Source organism: Maniola jurtina, chromosome 4, assembly GCF_905333055.1.
Source record: "Maniola jurtina chromosome 4, ilManJurt1.1, whole genome shotgun sequence".
Lineage (NCBI taxonomy): Eukaryota > Metazoa > Arthropoda > Insecta > Lepidoptera > Nymphalidae > Maniola > Maniola jurtina.
This window is the reverse complement of record NC_060032.1, coordinates 10,593,364-10,606,619: the sequence shown is the minus strand read 5'-3', so window position 1 is coordinate 10,606,619 and position 13,256 is coordinate 10,593,364. Positions and strand designations below refer to the sequence as shown.

At 35.4% G+C, this 13,256-nt stretch overlaps 1 protein-coding gene across 2 annotated transcripts; it reads left to right on the top strand.

The window, feature by feature from the left end:
• Positions 1–679: 679 nt before the first annotated feature.
• On the top strand, positions 680–12,847 carry LOC123864604. Of its 2 annotated transcripts, none has more exons than XM_045905182.1 (5): positions 680–893; positions 3,883–4,045; positions 6,116–6,221; positions 6,790–6,973; positions 10,491–12,847. In XM_045905182.1, the coding sequence occupies exons 2-5, from the start codon at positions 3,892–3,894 to the stop codon at positions 10,593–10,595; spliced, it is 549 nt and encodes a 182-aa protein (XP_045761138.1). In that variant the 5' UTR covers positions 680–893; positions 3,883–3,891; the 3' UTR covers positions 10,596–12,847. The 2 variants fall into 2 exon arrangements, with proteins under 2 accessions (XP_045761138.1, XP_045761139.1); XM_045905183.1 differs by lacking the exon at positions 680–893 and adding an exon at positions 3,664–3,684.
• The last annotated feature ends 409 nt before the right edge of the window (positions 12,848–13,256 follow it).

Sequence of the window (13,256 nt, the reverse complement as noted above, 5' to 3'; positions counted from 1 at the left end):
ATAGGAAAAACTGACTGACTCGCAACATAAATAAAAACTTGCTATTTGCATGTAAGTTTTTCTGTAACATTCAACGGAGAAAGAATACTAAGAATTTTCAATAAAAAATTAGGGAACGTTTACATTTCTTATTCATATTCTTCTGAATGTTCATATATTAATTTATTTATTTTTGCTTTTATGTTATGTCGTATTATATGTTTCATAAAATATTATCGACCTTTAATCTTTTGTTATGTAAAGTAGAAAAAGTAAGCCAGAGAGACCGTCTTTCAAGTTTCATCGCAAGCAAACTCTACAAGAAATCTATTAACGCAGCTAATTACAAGTTAAGAGCATAAAAAAGGTCTTTCAAATTAAAAAACTTAATTACTTAGCTGTGGAATTTTATCGTTCGGTATTATCTAGTCTGTTAATAAAATAAAATAATTAGCATTTTAATATTTGTATTCTTATAGGAAATTGCCAAAACACAAGGCACTGAGCCCCTTCCTCAATAAAAGAAATCTTCAGTGAAAACAAATGATGAACTTTAACGCTTTTCCTTCTAAATCTCACCATTTAGAAGGAGTTTGTGCCTCCGAAAATTCGAATCTATAGTCTAATAAAAGGCTGTGAGTTCGGTCGACGGGCGAACTGCATCTATGAAGACAGTTGTTTCAGTTACGTTCCAGACGAGCTCCAGTTTACGGGAGGCCGAACTACGGTACGGTTGTTTTGCGAACCGCGTTACGACTGCAAAAATACGTAAAAAAAACTCGAACTCAAGCTGAAAAAAAAAATCAACCCTACTATCGGTGACATAAAATGTTTAAAACAATGAGAATTAATTCATTCAAAATGTATATTTTATAACAATATAAATCATCAGCAGTGCTTATCGCTGTGCTTCGGTGAGTATGAAATGACATGTAAAGCTGGCCTGTTCACGGAATGCATTTTAGTTTTTCACTTGAGACTTGTTTTGCATGCGGATCCGTTTGCGTTTATTTATTTAGACAATGTCACGTGAAACGAAAAGTAGAATCTAATTCTAAAGTAAGATCCCCTAACCGACAATCCGTAGGACATAAATAGGTTTTCCGAAAATATATAACTACGAATCATTAAAAATGATTTTTCGTTTTTCTACGCTAAATATCTACGTAACTTGTTAGATAGTGGATAATTTGTGGTTCGTTCGATCCTGATAAGGAAATTCAATTAAATTTGACCCTCGTGAATTCTGCTCTCTAAAGCAATTTTGTTTTAAAAGATTTATTTCAAATCTTGAGACTGCTGAAGAGACCTTTTTATTTTCCTTGAAACTTTTGAATTCTTAAGCCTTCAGGCTTTTAAAAAAAAAAAACAATTTAAGCCAGGTTACTAATTCTTCTATCTCATTTTTTCGTCAAAAAAAAACCTATTTTAACATAAGGTTTAATAAAAAAATATTTAAACAAGTTGTATAAACGCATAGATGTATACGGCTAAACGTGACTTTATTTTAAACTTGTCTGATTTCTCCAGCAAAATCTGTTAGTCATAAAGTGGGCTCGTTTAATTTTTTTCGTAGTACTCGTAGTAGTATATTTTTACTATGACGAAGTTGTTTTCTTTACTAGATCAATAAACTAAAAACTATAAGTATAATATATCTAAGGTTTTCTAAGCATTTCCAACAACCGTAGCACTACGTAGCAAGTCTACAAAGCGTAGCTCAATAAAGTTCACTGAGCAACGTCAAAATAACTAATAATAAAATTCATACTACTCATATTATTATATTATAAATGCAAAAGTGTAGGTACGAGCTATTTATTTGTTACTTTATTGGTTTGTCCTTCAATCACGTCGAAAAGTATCAATGGTATATGTATATATAAATATATGTAGTATGATTTTTGCATGGATATACGTTGTTAAAGACTGACATAGGCTTATTTTTATCCCGAAAAATTAAAGTGTTCCCACGGGATTTTAGAAACCTAAGTCCACGCGGACAAAGTCATGAGTATCAGCTATTAGTACATACATTAGTACATTATAACATGTCTATGCAAATCATGTGAAATGAATTGAAATCTTGATATTATACTCGAGTATTTATTCATCCAAGATTATACTCATGAATATTACCTATCATAAAATTTCTCTTCTCTTAACGATTACCTACGTTATCATCATGTTATAACCTTTCTTATCTTCTGGTATATAAAGTCAGATATAATAGGAACCGAAAGCTAAAGTATTCTGTTAAATGCAAGATAAAGGTCTTTGGCAAAGCAAATTCGGTCACCCATTGAGTTAATGACTTAGGTCAACGCATCGTATGTAAAGCTTTATCGATAATGATACTAATAATGATACTATGTACAAAGTATAAAGTAGACATAGCATCATTATATCACAATAGATACTACCTACTCGTGTTTCATTATTTTTTTTTATAAGTTTAATATCTCCGAAAATATTTCGGAAGCGCGCCTGCCTTGTCACCCGCGTATTGGCGTGAACACGCGCTATTATTCAATGTTGAAAGTCCAAACTTTGAACAAAACACTTTTTGTAACAAGAATCGGCAGAATACAAAACCATTTCTCAAATACTTACCACTTTATGACAGTATTTGATTATAACGTGATAACTTCATAGACGAAGTTTAAAACTGTTAATAAACTCATAATTTTACTTCATTTAACTACATGCTGATAAATTGATTAACAGTCTGTGAATGGCGCGTAATTTGCAGTGATCATAAATTAATATACTGGCTCAATACCACACCAGGGAATCCTACAGCTAAATTAATTATTGTATAAATTGAGGTGCAAATTTTTGATGCAATATATACCCTAAATACATCATCACATACTTTATTCCAATACAATTATTACAGTAGGTAAGTGTTACGATTACAAAATTTATTTTAAACTTCGACTGCATGAAAAATTGGTTTGCATTTCGTTATTATTTTTAATATTTCATTTGTTGCATATTTTATTCGCTGTTGGAGATTATAGTGAGATAATAAATAAACAATTTTCTCTGGTAGTTAGAGTAACAGATTAATAAAATAATATTCGTCATGGCTAGATTAAATGGTTTATGTGTAGTTAAACATCAGTTATCATAACAATCTGCGAAGAAAGAGAACTTAATAATATATTAGGCATCAATCACACTACATACGTAGCGTTTTGGATTATTTATGTCTTATAATTTTTCTTAAAAACTATCACATCGGCATTAGTTCTTCAATTTTAGATTTAGAGATCTTACGGTTAAAGGTCCCCGATTCAACCGCCAGGCTACTGGACCGATTTTGTTGCGGGTTTTTGAATAACATAATGTAGCACCATAATGTACCACAAGGTGGACAGACGACATCAAACAAGTCGCAAGGAGCTGCTGCATTCGGACGCCGAAAGATCGTGGGTCTGGAAGGCCCTACAGCCTGTAGGGCCTTCCAGACCCACGATCTTTCCTGTAGGCTACAGGAGATCTATGTCCAGCAGTGGATGTCTTCGGTTGACGGCGATGATGTTTTTTTATTCCATTACAAGGTACCCTTGACTGTAATCACGCCTGATGGTAATTGGATACTTGGAAAGATTAAGGAATTTTTATTAAACCTTACCCCTTTTCGGTTTCTAAGCGGTACCGTACCGGTTCGCTAAATCGTGTAGCGGCACGGCTTTGGCAGTACGCTTGATAACAAATTTTATACTCTTTGACGGTTGGATATAACTAAGAGGGACTGCAGTTGTGGATTTTACAACGCGATAACTTCATAGACGAAGTTTAAAACTGTTTAGGTATAAGCTCATAATTTTACTTCATCAAACTTCATGCTAATAAACACAAAGATGGTAATAAATTGATTTTTCACTTGTATTTTAGACCAACACAATGACACGGACGCCAATCGCAAACTCTTCGGCTGTCCTCAGCAGCTTCAGTGGTACCACTACCACGACCACCGCTAGCGCCTCCGGCAATGTCATCGCGGTGACCAAATCCGCCAACGGGAACAAACGACCAACAATTATCATTTATCCTACAGGTTAGTTAATGCTTTTTACTATCATGTACTTATTTTAAAAATTCTCGTCTCGTATCTTTTTTGTAATCTCTACATACGTATTAAAATTAGAAATGCGAAAGTGTGTCGTTCTGATAGCTATCTTTTTATGGTCCATCCATTTAGCCAATTGTAACGTTTGATAGAGAGTAACTAGCATCTCGGAGAAGGACATAAGCTACTTTTGGTCGCGGAAAATCAAAGAGTTCCCACGGGATTTTTAAAATCTTAAATCCTCGGGGCAAAGTTACGGGCATCACCTACATAGGTACCTACTTAGTACTGAGATGGCTTGTATCCTGGAAACGGACGTAGACTTAAGTTTTACCCTGAAAAATTAAAGAGTTCCCACGGGATTTTTGAAAAACTCAAATTAAATTAAAAATATACGTAATCCATAATGTAGATGGATGTCTGTCTGTTACCGATCACAAAAGTTGGATAGCTTGCATCTCAAAGACGGAAATGAGATACTTGTAATCCCGGAAATTGAAAGAGTTCCAAGTAGAATGTAAGAATGTATATAGCAGCGGCTACAGTAAGACTGTATAAAGTTATAAAAATCTAATAAGCCATCGAAAAAATTCAGAAAAAAGAAAATAATTTTAAGAGCTGCCAATTTTACTACCTCGTAAACTTAATATTATGTCCCTATCTAAATAGTAGGGATCTGAGGGGTAAGGGTATAAAGATCGATTTATTACTCGCCGCACCATACAGTATTTTATATACGTGCAGTATTTTAAATGCTAAAGTGTGTTGGTTTGTCCTTCACGCCGAAACGGAGCAACGTGGTTTTTTGCGTGAACATGGGACTTAGTTAAAGACCTGGAGAATGACATAGGCTCCTTTAAATCCCGGTAAATCAAAAAAAAAGTATATTTGCGCCCAGATCGGGCATGGACGGGACACGGTTTAGTATGAATAACTTTGTACAATGTCAAAGTACCCACAAAAATTATTTTTATCCAGTGGCGACACAGCCAAACATAAATCATGCCTTTTGCTATTAAAACTGGACATTTTGATGAGTTTGGAGGCTTTCCCCCGTAACAAGTACCTATCGCAAAAATTTCAGTAACATCTCGAATTTTAAGTGAAAATATTTAACTCTGAAAACAGTAACTAAAATGTTGCAATTTTACAAAATAAAATGAAATGGAAACCGTTTCTTATCCTGAGATCGCTCGGAACGAAACAACATTCACATTCTTCGCTTCAATCCAATATTACCACTGACCTCTTCTTTTACAAGTCGTAACGCGGCATTGTGTGTGCTTCTGCTGCAACGTTCGTTGGCCTCTAGCGTCAGTCAGATGTTTTGTTTGCAATATATTGTGAGCTTTTACAAAATACAGGATTTTTTTGTGGTACTATATTAGTAATTATCAGTACTATCACCTGTCTTTGTTTTTGCTAGCGTTCTGGTTTCAGCCTGTATGTCTATTTCAGTGGATATCAGTAATTTAGAATTAAGGTCAGCCACGCGAGCGATGCAACGCTTTCCACTTAGCGGATTAAGTGAAAACAACAACTCTACTGTTTAATGAAAATCCCTGTTGCATACATGAAACACATTATGCTACCTATTATTACCTGCATCATAATTTATCAGCTCTATCACGCGTTTACTATGAAGATTTTTGGGTGAAAAAGTTACCTTGCAAATGAATACCCTAATTTGTTAATAATATTATAAATGTGAAAGTCTGGATGTTTGTTACTCTTTCACACGACAATGACTAAGCCTGAATTAAAACATACTACCTTTTATCCCGCAATATCAAAGAGTTCGGGCCGGGGGAGTTTTAAAAACCTATATCCACGCGGACGAAAACGCGGCCATCACTTAGTTATTCCATAAATTATAAAAAACACTACTAGGTTCAAATTCCCTCAACAAATTATAACTACTTAAGTTGGTACGTCAAAGTTCAGCAATTATACCGTACTTTTCTTTGTAGCCGGTAGGCGGTAACCCAATTCCTTTTGTTTCCGTCGCCCCTTTGAAGGTGTAAGTAATAACCCCTTAACAGAGTTCTATTGTTTCAGTGACGCCCGAGTCGATAGTGGTGCCGATTGTATCGTGTATATTTGGCTTTCCCTTGTTGGCGCTGACGGTTATATGTTGTTTGCGGCGAAGAGCAAAATTGGCCAGGTAAATGTAAGACAATATGAATATAGAGATCGTATCATGGGTCTAAAACTTGGAAGCTCCATAGGAGACATCAGTCGCGGATTAGGGGGGGTGGAGGGAAAGGTCTAATGGTCCATCATCACAATCGCCACTAAAGTAACACTTATAGCGCTGCGTGACTTAAGCCCGCACTGTAGTCGCATTTTTACATTGTGCATGGCAACAATCTAAAACTACTTAGTCACAGATACAGAATTTAGATCGCACAAGCTATAAAAGCATACCTATATAATACGTTACTCGTCACTTGAACTAAGTCTGTCTCAGTCGCATACGACACCCGGAATCCTGAAACGCCTCTTACCTGACGCAGACGGCATCGCTGGGTTTTTAGTGGGTATGCTGTACGAATGCGGCATCAAATGCATTGTTAGTGAGTCCCACATACACCCTTTTGCAAGGGATGCGTAACAGCATTTTACAAACGGAAAAAAAGTCTAATAAGTCTATTATTTTGCGCAGCACACTTATAATAATTGTAATGTACATAATAATTGTAAAAATAGAGCTGTACCTTATATTTGCATAGGGAAAGGGCACGTCGGCGTAATTGCGAATTAGATCGTGGCGAGCTGTCGGTGGTGAGACTTTCTCCAATCAAGAGCAAACCTCGTGCAGTCAGCTTGATCCGATCACCACGACCTCCGCCCACTCTTGAACTGGATACAGTGCTAGAAGAACGCTCTGACCCCGAGCAAACCACGATGTCACAAGTAAGTATGCCTATATGTTTTCGTTTTACAAAAAAGGGCAATACGCGCAATTTATAATTTAAAACCGCGCGATTCCCTACGAGAGAAATTTAAGGAAATAGGTGTTCTTACAGTAGCTTCTCAATACATTTACAATAATATAATTTTTGTACGACAAAACATCCTCAGCTACAAAAAAAACGGTGATTTCCATGACAGGCCAACTAGAAACCGTAATAAGCTCGCAACTCCTACGCTCCGCCTCAGAAAAGTGGGAAAGTCATTTGTGGGAATGAGTGTAATATTTTATAATAAAATTCCACAGTCAATATTAGACTTGCCTTTACAAAAGTTTAAAAAATCCATTAAAAGTATGCTCCTGGCAAAAGCATATTACACAATCGAAGATTATGTAAATGATAAAAAAGCATGGATTTGACTCGCTCCAGCAATGCGCGGGTCTGCAATTGCTTGTATAGTATAGAATATTATTGTAAATTGAACAATTGAAAAGAGCAACCGCCGAGTTTCTTGCTGGTTCTTCTCGGTAGGAACAGCATTCCGAACCAGTGGTAAATTATTTGACGATTCAAAAGCACTTGTAAAAGTTTATTTGAATAAAAATCTATTCTATTCTATTCTATTCTATAAAAGATTTCTCAGACCATATTCTGATTGGCAGCTAAATTTTCGACACTTGTGAGGAATGATAGAGTCTTCTGCGGTAATAACGGTGTGAGCTTTTAGGTCAGCCGCTCTTGGAATAGTATATTTCAGAGTTTTTTTTGTTTAGATTCATATATAATACTAGCTTATGCCAGCTACTTCATCCGCGTGGACTACACAAATTTTAAACTCCTGTTTTATGCCTTTAGGGGTTGAATTTTCAAAAAACATTTCTTAGGGATATCTACGTCATAATTAATACCTAATATGTATGCTAAATTTCAGGCTTCAGCCCGATCACTCCAGTATGTTCGAGTTGTGCGTTGATAGATTAGTCAGTTTTTCCTTTTACAAATTATACAAACATTAAATTTCTAAGTTAAACTATCATTTTGTCGTACAATTATACTATAATTCTATGTACCTAGTTTTCATCGTGTCGGTTAAACGGATGAGTCGTAAAAAGCAAATATTAACTATGGTTATGGTAATTATGGTTATGCATAGTCTTCTATTTAATGTTAAGTAACTAGCCTAACTTTCTCGGATTCCCTTCTGTAATACGGGCATGATTATTATGGTTTTGATACGAAACTCAACTAAGAAATCTGGGTGTCCCAAATTTCTCTGTCAAATAAAGTAAATGAATAACCCCTTAAAGTCACATAGTAAGCTAACCCTAATCCCTAGTGTACCAAACTGTGTAGGTAAATGTATTTGTGGGCATCCAATGCCACATACACAGTGAACTGCATAGCTAATTTTAGACTTCGGTAGATGGTCGGCAGGTACAGGGTGAAGCTTAGGGGTGGCTATATTTTGTACCTACTTTAAAAATAACTAAACTCATTTCACAAAAGATATTATGTTATCTTACTTAGGCGATTGTTTAGAATAAACTTAAGTTTTTGTTGTCCATCGTTGTTGTAATAAAAGAAAAATCAAAATATTCTGTAGTTCCAGTGGTTCGACTACAACATAATAATCGCTCGTAAAGATGTTGTATCGTTCGTTTCGAGAGCTACGAAAATAACACTGACTCGCTGAAAAACTAAATAATAAAATATACACATACAAATGTAAACAAATAGTTTTTTTAATCGAATTACAAGTTAGCCCTTGACTATATGATCTCATCCTGGTGGTAAGCGACAACAGAGTCTAAGGTAGTAGCGGGCTTGCTTGGAAGGGGTAATACTTTTTAGTAACTTAGTATTTTTTTTTTTAATTAAAATCGGTTAACCTTTATCGGTTTCTACAGGGCATCGTATCGGAACGCTAAATCGTTTGGCAGCACGCCTTGCTGGTAGGGTGGTAGCCTAGCCAAGGCCGTGCCCTCCTACCAGACCAGACCAGAGAAAATTTAGAAACAATAAAATCCTAAATTGGCTCGGCCGGGAATCGAAGCCGCGACCTCTTACTCGTAAGACTACGATGCTTACCACTACACCAATGAGATCATCTAAAATTTTCTCATCGAGCGATGTATAGTTTCTACATTATACAATGCTGGCACAAAGTTACAAACGGAAACAATGAATCTTCCTACATATTATGTATGTAAAATGTAAATGCGTGCGTTCGTAACAACTCAGCACAGGGTCAAGGCAACTTTGGAAATAAAATTAAATATGTAAGTAGTAAACTATAGTCTCGTGTAATGCTGCAATAAAAATTAAAACCAACTACGAAAAAAACTCTCTGTCTTATTCAACGAGTAAGTTTTATTTTTATAAATAGGCTTGTTGAATATTTACTAGTTATAGTATTAACTAATAACAAGCGGTGATAGCTACGTGGTTAAGACGTCTCCGCCTCCTAGTCGTGGGGCCCAGGGTTCAACCCGGGCACGCTTCTCTAACTTTTCGGAGTTATGTGCGTTTTAAGCAATTAAGTATCTCTTGCTTTAACAGTGAGGACGGTCTGTTGTAACAGAAAACATCGTGAGGAAATCTGCCCGCGATGGGTTGATGGTGATGTTGATTTAACTAATATTTTACATGGTACGAGTTTGAAAATAAACGACGCGATCTTTTCATTTGTTTTGCACACATTCCTGTATCCGCAAATGGTATTTGTTCTTTTGATGTTTCTCGTATAAATAAGTACATAGACCCTACTCGCTACACGCAGCCCAGTATCCACGCTTGAAAAATTCCGATCCCAATGGACCAACCTTTTACGACACAAATAGAAATTGTAAAAAATTTATCAAAGCATATTTTGAAATTAAATGACATGCCTCATTGAAGCAGCAACGAACGTTAGGTATTATTAGCCCTTGCTAGTGGCCTAGTGGATCGGGATGAGAGACGTTTAAGAAATAGGTACGTCAGGCGGCGTACCTACATATGAAATTTGTAAGTACGAGTATATAGTGGCAGGAGCTTTGCAATAGGGACGGAACGTCAACCGTCATCATGATAAGCCCGTCAGTAAACAGCTGGGTTTATGATAAAAACAACTGGCCCTTTTTAACCCCCGACCCAAAAAGAGGGGTGTTATGTTTGACGTGTGTGTCTGTGGTATCGTAGCTCCTAAACGAATGAACCGATTTTAATTTCGTTTTTTTTTTTGTTTGAAAGGTGGCTTGATCCCTCGATCAAGAAAGTTAAAGAAAGAAATGTTGGTGAAGAAAATCGGTTCAGCCGTTTGAAAGTTATCAGCTCTTTTCCAGTTTTCTTATAGAGGTTTTTGTGTCGGGGGGTTTTTAAATTTTGGGTTATTTATAAATAGTTATAGATACGTGTATTATAAAATTATTAGCAATTACACAGACACGGGATTACTTACATTGTTTTAAATACCTACTATTTAAAGAAACTACTGTCGAATTTTGAGAAGAGGATATCAATAGTTGAAATGTTTGCAGGTTGAAATCACACCAGACCGAGAAGTAGGAACAATCCTGTTCAGCGCTATGGGTGCGGTTGGCAGTGTGGCCGTGTCTGCGGCGGCCTGCGCCAGGGACAGCTAGCGGCGGGGCTCGGCGCAGCTCGGGGCTCGATCGCCGCTCTGGGCTGCGCTCACGAGCCAACCCCTCGACGACGACGGTGAAGACGCCGCCGAGAACGAGGACAGCTAGCAGGCGGCCGACGATCACTCGATCGCTGATATCGGCGAGCGAATGAAACTGTTCTTAGACATTCCACTCAGATTCTAAAGATCTGTTGTAACAATTGATACTCGTATATTGTGTTGTGAACTAAGTTTCAAGTGACATCATTTCGACAATTAATTGAAATATTTTCTATTGTTGTAACATTCTTGTTAATAACTGAATGTGAAAATGTTGCTATAATGCGATTGTAAATAACTTCAAAACTAAAGGTGTAACGAGAATAACGATAAAGAAACGAATCGTTGTTTTAAAAATACATAAACGTTATAGGCAGTAACAGTTGAAGATATAACGGAAATCTCTGCAGGAGCAAGTATAGGTACCTATGCGTGTATACTGTTAAAAGTTATCTAAGAATTGGAACTGAAGGATTCTTTTGTAATCTTCATAAATAAAGTTTGATGAATTGTAAGTTTGATGATCCTTTTAAAAAAAAAATATTTTTGTAAGTATAAAAAACTTAAATCTAAATGCATTTTCTTTATTTGTTTTTTTTTAATATAGACTTACGTATATTGAAACATATAAATGCAAGTTTATTTCCGACCTATCAAAACATAAAGCCAATACCTACAAATTAAAAAAAAATATGATGAAAGGAATAATATTTTGCCACAGGGCGCCGTTATTATAAAGCCTTCCATTGAAGTCCAATTATTTTTTCAAAGAATTTTTCTCAAGTTGAATTCGAAATTCGTAAGTAGGTACGACTATATATTCCTTTCTATTCGAAATCATTGAAGCAATTTAACTAAGGAAATCATATTGAGCACATTCTTATGAAATAATCAATTACTCATAGAGAACCAGCCAACTAGCGGACTTGCCCCTGCTTCACATATTGTGTAAAAATTAAACACCTACTTAATTATAAAAAAAATATCTTCCCCGATGCTGCGACACTATTTCATACTGTTTAGGAATTAAAAAAAAATTCTAGTACCTATTTTATAGGCAATACTAGGACCTGGATTGCGGAATGTAAAAGCTAATTCTTAATGTTAAAGCAATTTTTTTATAAGACCAATGTTACAAATTGTTAATGTAAGCTAATTTTACTAACGAAAATATTAACTTAAAATAAAAACTGAATGAAACGTTATTATTAAAATTATTTACACAATAGATTTTAAATGCACGAATTTGCTTCTAGGAGGTTCTAAACTATGCTGGAAGTAAGCGAATTAATAAAACATAAGTAGAAGTGTATAATCTAACTTAATACTTAGCTGTAATTTTCTACAAATGACCTAAATTATCTACAGGCTGTTAGACTAGGTACTGGTATTAACTGTAGGTTTTAAAGAGACCAAAAACAACTTCGACATATCTCTTTACATTACTGTTATATTTCATGAAGAATAACACATGTCAATCACTCGAAGGTTTTCCTATTTTTAAATTATAATTAATTTAGATTCATTAGTAGTTAATGCCCACCATGCACGCACCATCATGTATTTGAACGTTGATATCAAAACCGTAGAAAGTTTCAACTCAATCGACTGAAAGATGCGTGATCACATAGTTAACGAACGAATGAACGCACACACAAGAAGAAAGAAAATGTCAATACATTTTTGTAATAATATCCATGCATATGCAAATAATAGGCATTACTAAGAAAATTACGAGTAGGTACGGTCTTCTCGTAATTTGTGATATGTACTGTACATATCACACACGCAAACACCCGCAATGTTGTATATGATATCAGAGCATTCTCTATACAAACGAAATTTAAGTTCCTATTACAATACTAAGCAATCCGACTCAATAAAATTCGAAGGCGGTTTTAAAAATAAGTAATGTCTGTGGTTCGTAAGATTTCCATGAAAATATGTAGTTTCAAAGTTCCACGGACTTATGAATTCTCATACAAATCTTATTCCAATAGGAATCAAACTCCGTTTGTATGAAGAACGCCCCGAATACACTCCTCTTAAACTTATATTTTACATAATAGCTTTTGTGAAATAGAAAATAATAATGGTTGTTTTTGCGTAATGATCCGTCGATTTCCCATATTTTCTTTTCAATGTACAGGATAATTCCCAAAATAACATATATGTATTATTATCTTCATTAAAGAGATATGCCACAATATATTTTTGTTTTTTATTTCTTGATAAAATGAAATATTACGATATTATGATGCGGCCTGCGACTTTGTCCGTGTCGAATTAGGTTTATAAAAATCCCGTGAAAACTCTGATCCTGGATGCAAGTTATGTCCGTAGCTTTCGACAAAATCGGTTAAACTGATGGGCTGTGAAAAGGTAACTCACCGACATCGACAGACAGACAAAAGCACTTATGCATTTATTGATTAGTATGGAATATGGATGCTACAATAAAACTTAAAACTAACTTTATGGCTTAATCTAATTACTGTACAAAGTAAATATAGTGCCCGCGTGGTTAAAAACAATTTACTTTTAGTAACGGCGTACGAACATGAAACCTATGACAAACGCTCAAAGGTATTGGCAGTCATTGGATAGTAATATTCATGTG